The sequence below is a fragment of the Orycteropus afer genome, unplaced genomic scaffold (genome assembly GCF_000298275.1).
Source record: "Orycteropus afer afer isolate SDZICR_OR568_19922 unplaced genomic scaffold, OryAfe1.0 scaffold00003, whole genome shotgun sequence".
Classification (NCBI taxonomy): Eukaryota; Metazoa; Chordata; class Mammalia; order Tubulidentata; family Orycteropodidae; genus Orycteropus; species Orycteropus afer.
In genome coordinates this window covers 29429836-29439891 of record NW_006921590.1, presented here as the reverse complement: position 1 = coordinate 29439891, position 10056 = coordinate 29429836, and the positions used below count along the sequence as shown (strand labels likewise).

The 10056-nt window shown below is 44.3% G+C and overlaps 1 protein-coding gene across 1 annotated transcript in view; it reads right to left on the bottom strand.

Moving 5' to 3' along the window:
* Positions 1–241: 241 nt before the first annotated feature.
* TMEM108 (transmembrane protein 108) overlaps positions 242–10056 on the bottom strand; it is a 21394-nt gene continuing 11579 nt past the window's right edge. Inside the window, exons 4-5 of the mRNA XM_007937458.1 lie at positions 9536–9690; positions 242–364 (exon numbers count right to left, since the gene is read on the bottom strand). Of these exons, the coding sequence (XP_007935649.1) occupies positions 242–364; positions 9536–9690 (278 nt within the window). The remainder of the gene's footprint in view (positions 365–9535; positions 9691–10056) is intronic.

Below are 10056 nucleotides of genomic sequence, written 5' to 3'. Positions count from 1 at the left end.
AAGCAATCAATGCAACTGCTTTGCTTAGAAATACCTTTATTTTATAAAGCCACGAATCATTCTGTAAAGTTTCTTTAAACCACACTTATAAAAAAGATGTTGACAATTTTTAGGAAAAAAAAAAGCTGAAAATGTTTCTCATTAAGTCTGGGTTACACAAAGGATATATTTATAATATATATTTGTATATTTATAATTTATAGATGAAAAGTAGGGAACAGCAAAGTGAGGGTTGCTGCAGTCAGATCTCAGACACTTGATCGTTTCCCACAAATAGTGTTTCTTGACAGAAGGGGTTCACAAGGACCATCCCAGTGTCCCTGTAGTCGCCATTGGCTGGGGAGCGGGGCTCTGAGAGCTGGTCCTGGAGAGAGAGAGAGAGAGAGAGAGAGAGAGAGAGAGAGAGAGAGAAGATGGTGTGAGCTGGGGTGGGCTCACGAGGTGGCCATTATTAAAGAAATGGGCACATGGGCACATGTATTTCAGATCCCGGCATGGAACTGCTTGGTAAACCTTTTTCATCATCCCCCGCTGCCATGGCAGAGGTGCAGAGCCCTCTTTGCTCTTTCATATTTTTATAGCAGCTTTCTAAAGAGCTTTCCTGTTTCCTGAATCACCTTCAGCCCAGGCTGCTAGAGAAGGCACTGCTCTCTTGGTCAAAGTCTGAGATGGCTCACTATGGCGTGCATGGTGCTCACTTACTGTCCCAGTGGGCAAATCCGGTCCACCATGGGCCCCAGACACCCGTTCCTGACTCTCCCAGATCTCTGGGCCCAGCCACACCTCTATGCTGTTCCTCCCTGAAGAGCATACTATTCTAGCCCCTCTGTCCTCTCCTGCCACCTACCTGTCAGAATTCGAGTCACTAAGGGCTAATTCTCCCTACTGTGGAATCCTCCCAAAGCCTGCTCCCAATTGCGGCCCATTTCTTATACATGTGAGCCAAGCAGATGTGCTGAGCCCAGCAGATCTGTGTCTGTGTGTGATGGCACAGTAGGTGGGTAGAGAAACATTCAGCCTGCCTGCTCAACCTCAGAGGCATCTGAATGGCTCTGGCAGGGTTCTGGTCACAACTACCAAGGACATCAGCATTTGCTGGCCACTATATGGCTGCACTCATATTCAGGTCCAGGTTTTAATGTGGGGGGGGGGGAGGTTAGACCTTGTCCTGATTCTTAACAGATAAAATTTCATAACTTACATGTCATTCCAGGCCAAAGATTCAACAACAGGTCTAAGCATAACTGACTTATGCCAGACTTGCTTAGTAATGTCTTCATTTTAAGAAGCCACAATGAATTCTCTCAAGGCTATTTTTAAACAAAACACATTCAATACACAATTTTTGAGGGTTATGCATTGCTCGATGGTTAATAAGAGAAAGGCCACTGTTTACAGGGGACACAAATCCTTCTTCCGCACTGGGCTTTTGGAGTGAGCCATGGAGGGCAACTCTGGGGCTGAGATCTGGCTTGTTGTTTCCCAGGTCTCACAAGTGAGCGTTCACCAGAGGCAAGCCACGTGGGGTGGTTTTATTGCACAAAAAGAAAATATTTGGATTAATGAAGGCAAGAAAGAAGAAGAAAGGAGGAGGAAGAAGGAAAGGCAGAGGGGAGAAAGGGAGGCATAACAAAGAGGAAGTGGAGGAAAAAGCAGAAAGAAGGAACGCACATTTACAAATCCCTTTTGGGCAGCACAATTTTGCCTACACAGTCCCAGATTCACGTTTTGCTGCTTTCATCACCATTGAAGGGAAGCAGGGTATCAGAGAAATCTGCTTAGGCAAAGCACTTGGCAGCCTCAAAAGTTGGTGGCTAAGGGACAGGCACTAAGTAGTACATGTCCCATGGTTGCAGAATATGGTGGAACATGGTCTGTGACCATACGATCACTCTGTGGATGGTTTGCAGTCCACGGGAGTGCCAGCTCTCTCCATCCTGGCTCTGGGCATGCTTCTGGGCTGCTGCCTTTACTCTCAAATAGTGCAAGCCCAGAGAGTTGGATCAAATTATCATATTTCTGTCACTAAAACAGAATGAGGGGAGTAAACCTGCTGGAAAGGGAACAGAAATACAACCAAGTCGGCAGCTGAGCTGAGTTCTGGGCTGCTGGCTCTGTGATGACCACACGACGGGTTTGTGTGCTGCTCTCCCAGGACAAGCTGCTCTCCCAGGGTGTCCTGCTTCCAGTCTAATCCGGACACTGCAGGAGCAGGCTTTTTCTATAGTGCACTCACAAGCACTATCCTTTGGCTTTGGTTTTCATTAATCACTTTGCAAGAGTAACACTTAAAGTGGGGCTAGCCCCTTTGCAAAGTTACCGTTTCTTTCATTCACCATAGCAGCTCACAGGAAAACTTTTTGCCATGTAAGACATGCAACTGCTGCACAAAAGCCTGTCTGTTTGTTTGTCCTTAGGTCAAAAATTTTATTGAACATCTACTGTGTTAGGCTAAATCAGAGTAAACACGATTTATAAACATTTTACCAAGTACCTACCATGTACTAGGCATTGATCTAGGTGCTGCTATAGAACAGTAAACAAAACAAAAGAGGTTCCTGCCTGCAGGCCTCTTATATTCTAGCAGGGAGAGACAATAAACCAGTCAACAGAGAAAGAATAATGCTGTGCCAGATGGTGAAAACATAGTGAAGAAAAATAAAGCATGAAAAGAGACCAATAAGGGAGTGTTGTTGTTATGTGCCGTCCAGTCGGACCCGACTCATAGCAACCCCTGGGTTGCTGAGGCAGTATCACTATGGATGCAGATTGCCCCATCTTCCTTCCGAGGAGTGGCTGGTGGGTTTGAATCACCAGCCTTCTGGTTAGCCGTCAAGTACCTTAGGCACTATGCTACCAGAGCTCCTAATAAGGGAGTGAGGAGTATTCAAACTTGTATGGAGCAGTCAGAGAGGGTCTCTGTGAGGAAGTGGCATTTGAACAAAGATTTAAAGGGAAGTATGTAATAAAGAGGGAGCTCTGGTAGCATAGTGGCTAAGGCACTTGACTGCTAACCAGAAGGCTGGTGGTTCAAACCACCAGCCACTCCTCAGAAGGAAGGTTGGGCAATCCTACTTCCGTAGTGATACTGCCTCGGAAACCCAAGGAGGGGTCGCTATGAGTCGGGCCCGACTCGACGGCACATAACAACAACAACCAACATGTAATAAAGAATTAGGTTGGCTTCTGATCCTGGCTCCTGAGAGGTAGTCTCTAAACCCTTTTAATTTCCTGAGTGACTTGAGTATCTTTATTATTTACAGCAAGCCCCTTAAGCCACACCTGACAGTTGATGCTAATAAGGTGACAAATGGTGGGCTAGTGGAAATTTTATGCTAATAAGGTAATGCAGGATGGGGCTGGCCATGCTAATAAGGCTAACCATGTGATCAGAAAGCTGAAGCTCTGGTGATGGTATCCTCCTGACCTTCAGGGAGGGGAGGGAAGGCTCCAGACAGATTTTAATCACATGGTCAGTGATTCAGTCAATCAGTCCATGTAATGAAGCCTCAATAAAACCTATGGACACTGAGACTTGGATGAGCTTCCCTGGTTCACAGTATAACTGGGTGGAGTCAAAGTTCAGCCTGCATCCCCAGTTGAAGGCAGATAAGTAAATAGATAACTCAGTTTCTTAGGAACTGAATAGAATGAAAGCTCAACTATTACCCACACTCTGGTTAAGACAGATAGGACCTTAGTTGGAGGCAGATAAGTAAACATGATAACTCAGTTCCTTAAGAACTGAATGGAAGGAAAGGTCAATTTACACATTGTCTCCATGTTACCCCCTAGAAACAGGTGATAAGTATATTAATGTGTTTCAGGGGACTACTTGAAAATTAACCTTGACCGTGGACACGTGCAGTGAGACAAACAGGAACAAAGTTGCTGGGAACTGACATTCTCCCCTCTCCCTAAGCCCTGATCAGTTGATGACAGGGAGCTGGTGTGACTTATCTGGTATGTGACTGTCCCTTTAAACTGAGGCAAAGGAAATTTCAGCCAATCATCAACTATTTCACGCCCAAATTCCTAGAATTTTTATGAATATGCATAACCTTCTCTCCTGAAATTTACAGCAACTGTAATTCAATTTAGATTCGGGGAGTCAGATTTGGGTACAGCCTCTGTCTCTTTGCATTGCCTCTCTGCAATAAATAATTTTCTCTCCTCTTAATCACTCGGTGTGTAAACTGTTTTGGCCTCACTGTGCACTGGGCAGGGACACGTGTTTGGTCTGATTTTAACAATATTCTGTGTATTGTCATATATTAGCATGCCAGGAGGGTGAAGCATCTCTGAGGACAAGAGCAGCAGTCTTTTTTGGGACCCATTCATGGGTCTCTCCCTTTGGCTGGTCCTCATCTGTATCTGTTTGCTTTAATAAAACTGTTATCATAAGTATAGTGTTTTCCTGAATTCTGTGAGTTAGCCCAGCAAATCATCCAAACCGAGGAGTGGAAATTCTGAATTTGTAGCCAGCTGGTTAGCAGTCAGGGTGGTCTGGGAACTCCTGGGCTTGTGGTTGGTGTCTGAAGTCAGGGCAGTCTTGTGAAAGAGTATGCCCTGACCTTGTCAAGTCTGGCCTGACTCTGGGTAGTTGGTGTTGAAGTCATAGAGGCCTCTAGGAGAAAAGCATTTCAGATAGGTGCTAGAGCATAGTTGTAAGGTAGGAACAAGCTTATGCTATCAGGGGAACAGCAGAAACGTCAGTGTGGCTGGTGTGTGTAGTCAATAGGAAGTGTGGTAGGAGAGGGGTCAGGGAGGTAGGCTGGCACCAGATCATGGAGGATGTGGTAAGAGGTGGCTAGATTTTATTCAAAGTGTGAAGAGAAGCTGCTTGAGGGTTGGGAGCCATACATGATGTCCTGCCTTGAAAAGATCATTCATGCTACTGTGGGGATGAATGATTGATTGAAGAAGACCAGGTGGTAGTGGGGAGGCCTGTTTTGTGCAGCATTTCACAATTTGAAAGATGCTGGTGGCTTCGATGAGGGTGGCAGCAGTGCAGGTGGTGAGAAGTGCTTGTACTTAGGACCTATGAAGGAAGAAGCAATGGGAGTTGCTCACAGACTAGATATGGTGTGAAAGGAAAAAGGGAATGGGAGTGTTATGCACTTAACCGAGGAACACCAGGTAAGATTTTGGGTTTGGGTGTTTGTTGTTGTTAGGTGCCAGTGAGTCATCTCTGACTCACAGAGACCCTATGAGCAGAACAAAACACCACCTGGTCCCGTGCCAGCTCCACAATCCCTGCTATACTTGAGACCATTGCTGCAGCCACTGTGTCAATCCATCTCATTGGGGGCATTCCCCTCTTTGGTTGACCCTCCACCTTACCAAGCATGACATCCTTCTCCAGGGAATGGTCCCTTCTTACAACATGACCAAAATAGGTGAGACGAAGTCTGGCCATTCTTGCTTCCAAGGAGCATTCTGGCTGCACTTCCTCCAGGACAGATCTGTTAGTTCTTTTAGCAGTCCATGGTACTTTCAGCATTCTTCGCCAGCACCACAACTCAAAGGCATCAATTCTTCTTTGGTCTTCCTTATTCACTGTCCAGCTCTCACATGCATATGAGGCAACTGAAAATATCATGGCTTGTGTCAGGTGCACCTTAGTCCTCAAGAGACATCTTTGCTCTTCAGCACTTGAAAGAGGTCTTTTGCAGCTGACTTGCCCAGTGCTATACATTGCCTGATGTCCTGACTGCTGTTTCCATTGGTGTTGATTATAGAACCAAGCAGTGTGAAGTCTTTGACAACTTCAATTTTTTCTCCATTTATTGTGATGCTGCTTATAGGTCCAGTTGTGAGGATTTTTGTTTTCTTTATATTGAGATACAATCCACACTGCAGACAGTATTCTTCAGTCTTCATCAGTAAGTGCCTCAAGTCATCCTCACTTTCAGCAAGCAAAGTTGTGTCATCAGCATATCGCAGGTTGTTAATGATTTTTCCTCCAATCTTGATGCCATGTTCTTCTTCATAGAGTCCAGCTTCTCAGATGATTTGCTCAGCATATAGATTGAATAAATATGGTGAAAGTATACAACTCTGACACACTCCCTTCTTGATTTTAAACCAAGCAGTGTCCCCTTGTTCTGTTCGAATGGTCTATGTACAGGTTTCTCATGAGTACAATTAAGTGTTCTGGAATTCCCATTCTTCTCAATGTTATCCACAATGTGTTATGATCTACACAATCAAATGCTTTTGCATAGTCAATAAAACACAAGTAAACATCTTTCCGGTATTCTTTGCTTTGAGCCAAGATCCATCTGACATCAGCAAGGATATCCCTCATTCCACGTCCTCTTCTGAATCCAGCTTGCACTTTGGGAAGTTCTCTGCCAATATACTGCTGCAACTGTTTTTGAATTTTCTTCAGTAAGATTTTACATGCATGCAATATTAATAATATTGTTTGATAATTTCCACATTCTGTGGGATCACCTTTCTTTGGAATGGGTACAAATATGGATCTCTTCTAGTCAGTTGGCCAGGTAGCTGTCTTCCAAATCTCTTGGCATAATTGAATGAGTGCCTCCAGTGGGGCATCTGTTTGTTGAAACATCTCAGGGGGTATTTTGTCAATTCCTGGAGCCTTGTTCTTTGTCAATTCCTTCAGTGCAGCTTCAAATTCTTCCTTCAATATCATTGGTTCTTGATCACATGCCACCTCCTGAAATGGATGAAGACTGACCAGTTCTTTTTGGTACAGTGACTCTTTGTATTCCTTCCATGTTCTTTTGATGCTTCCTGCATCATTCAATATTTTGCCCATAGGATCTTTCAATATTGCTACTAGAGGCTTCATTTTTTTCCACAGTTCTTTTAGCTTGAGAAACGCTGAGCATGTTCTTCTCTTTTGGTTTTCTAACTCCAGGTCTTTGCACATTTCGTTATAGTAATTGGCTTTGTCTGCTCAAGCTGCTCTTTGAAATCTTGTGTTCAGCTCTTTTATCTTGTCATTTCTTCCATTTGCTTTAGCTACTCTTCCCTCAAGGGCAAGTTTCAGAGCCTCTTCTGACATCCATTTTGGTCTTTTCTTTCTCAAATTTTTAATGACCTCTTGCTTTCTTCATGGATGATGTTCTTGATGTCATCCCACAATTCTTCTGGTTTTGGGTCACTGGCATTCAATGCATCAAATCTATTCTTTAGATGGTCTCTAAATTCAAGATCATATTTTGGCTCTCATGGACTTGTTTCAATTGTCTTCAAGTTGAACTTGCATATGAGCAGTTGATGGTCTGTTCCACAATCAGCTCCTGGTTTAGTTTTGGCTGAAGATATTGAACTTTTTCATCATCTCTTGCCACAAATGTAGTCAATCTGATTCCTGTGTATTCCATCTGGTGAAGTCCACGTGTATAGCTGCCATTTGTGTTGTTGAAAAGAATGTCGTTGGTCTTGCAAAATTCTATTATGTGATCTCCAGTGTTTTTTCTGTCACTGAGGCCAAATTTTCCAACTACCGGTGATTCTTCTTTGTTTCCAACTTTTGCTTTCCAGTCACCAGTGATGATTTGGGAGCAGGGAGGGGGAAATCAAAAGTTCCATCTTGGACATGTTGAGTTTGAGATGCCCATCAGATATGTGCAGCAGACAGTTGGGCATATGGGTCTGGAGTTAAGGGAAGATATCAAGGCCAGAGATAGGAATTTGAGAGTCCACAGTATAGAGGTGGAATTAAAAGCCATGGAGCTAAGTTGAAAGAGAAGAGAATCAGTGGAAGGACTGAGCCCAGGTGTGCCTGATGAGAAGTCAGGAAAAGGACAAAGGATCAATCATGGAGACTGAGAGGGCACTGGAAGGAAGCAGAGTATGGGACCTCACATGCCAGAGAAGAGACATTCTAAGAAGAAATGATCAACTGTTCCACAGCTGTTGGGAGATTGAGTAATATGAGTGCTTAGAATCGGTTTAGTAATGTGGAGGCAACTGGCTATTCTAATGGTGGAGAGATATTAAACAAATATCAGACCAGATGCTACCTGATTACAACAGTAATAAGTGCCAGGATGGGAATGCACAAGGAGATGAGAATATATGATAGCAGAATGAACCCAGACTGCAGATCAGGGAAGAGTTCCCTGAGGAGGTGACATTTAAACTGGGCCCCCAGTGATGGGTAGGAGTTATAGAGGTGAACAACAGAATGGGATTCTGGGGAGAGGGAGGGGCAGAACATTCTAGGAGAGGGCAGAGCTCATGCACAGGTGTGGAGTGGAACATAACTTGATGCCATTAAGGAACAAAAAGAAATCCAATGTGGTTGGAGCTTAGCAAATGAGGAGGAAAGGGGCATGAGGCTGGAGAGTTGGGCCTGGGCCAGGGGCAGGTCTTGTGGTACCTCATAGTCCCTGTAAAAAAGCAATGGGGAGCTAATGAAGGGTTTTGAACATGGGAGTGATATGACCACATTTATGTTCACGAAAGATCAGCATCTGTTGATGTGGGGAATGGATCTTCAGGGGCAGAGGGAGGCTGTACCTCCTGGAGAACATGCTTGTCCACTCTCACTGTCTTTATTCAAATGTCCACCATCTTTCTCCTGGGCCATCTCAATTGCACCCTTGTTGACATACCCATTTCTACTCTGCCTTTTTGTACTTCCACCCATTCATCCACTCACCCTTCCTTTCCTTTGTTACCCATTCATTGATCACCCAATAGCTCAAAACTTTCAACGATCCTCTGCTTCCTAAAAATAAAGTCCAAACTCCATCATACCCCATTCAAAGCTGTGCTTAACCTGGCCTCCATCTACCTTTCCTGCCCCACTTGGCCCCACCCTTTGTGTGAGAGTAAAAGGAGCAGACTCTGTGGTCAGAGAGACCTGGGTTCAAAGCCCAGCTCTCTCACTGGCCAGCCTGGTGTCTTTGGCAAATACCCCCAGACCCACTATATTCTTCTCTCTCTTGATGGGCATGGAGCCCAGCACAATGCCCATCTTCACTCAGGCTTTGTCTGAAATGCACTGCCTTATCTTCCTGTTGAACATCTGTTTATTTTTCCTAGTACTTCCACTGTGCAGGCTTCCCAGATTAGCCCAATCATAATTAACTACTTCCTTTCCCGAGTTTCAATAGCTTTTTGTAACTCTTCTTGCATCTTCCTTAGTTTGTTTTTGACTGATACTTGGGAGTCATTCCCCTACCCTATCTTGGAATCTGAGCTTGAGAGCAAGCTCTCATTTTCATAGCCTCCAGACAGTATCTGCCATAAAATGGGTCCTCAATAAATATTTGTTGATTTGTTTCCAGAAACCAAAAGTCCCATGAATGGTGCTTCCCAAACTTTAACATGCACAGAAAGCCCTGGGGATTCCTCCTAAAATGCAGATTCTGGCTTTTGGGAGTCAGGAGGGCAGGTTTGGAGCCTGCAACCTCCTAGTGTTGCTCATACTGCTAGTCCACAGTTGAGTAGCAAGGTCCAAGAAAAGAGAAGATGCTTCATGGCTGTCTTTGTGGCCTGTTTCACTCCCACCCCCTGCATGGCCCAGTACTTCTGGGGAACTCATTACCTCAGAGGTTTCAAGGGATTGGATCTCCCTTGGTAACTCCACAGCATGCTTGTTGAAGTAGTCCATAGTGATGGCGTTATTCCAGTAGCTCAGATTGTTCTCTGGGTTGGCTGTCTTCTTCTTCCTCCTCATGCAGCACACTGTCAGCAAGACAGCTGTGGAGAAAATCCAGGTCAGAGAGAGGTGACATGGATGGAGCCTGCATCACCAGGTGACAAATGTCAGTCTCCCATGTGGGCTGTGATGATCATATATTTAGCTATTCACCTTATTCATTCATTTTTCATCAAATATTTGTATTATGCTGAGTAGCTACTTTGTGCCAGAAACGATTACAGATGCTGGGGAGAACCAAAAAAAAAAAAAAAAAAGTCAGACAATAAATAATTAGAATAAATTAGTAACTTATATGATATGCTAGAAGATAATAGTTACCTTATGGGGGAAAAAAAATAAAGAGAGAGAGCAGGGTAAATACTGTTGCAGGCCCCACATGGTGCAAATGCTTAACACACTTGGCT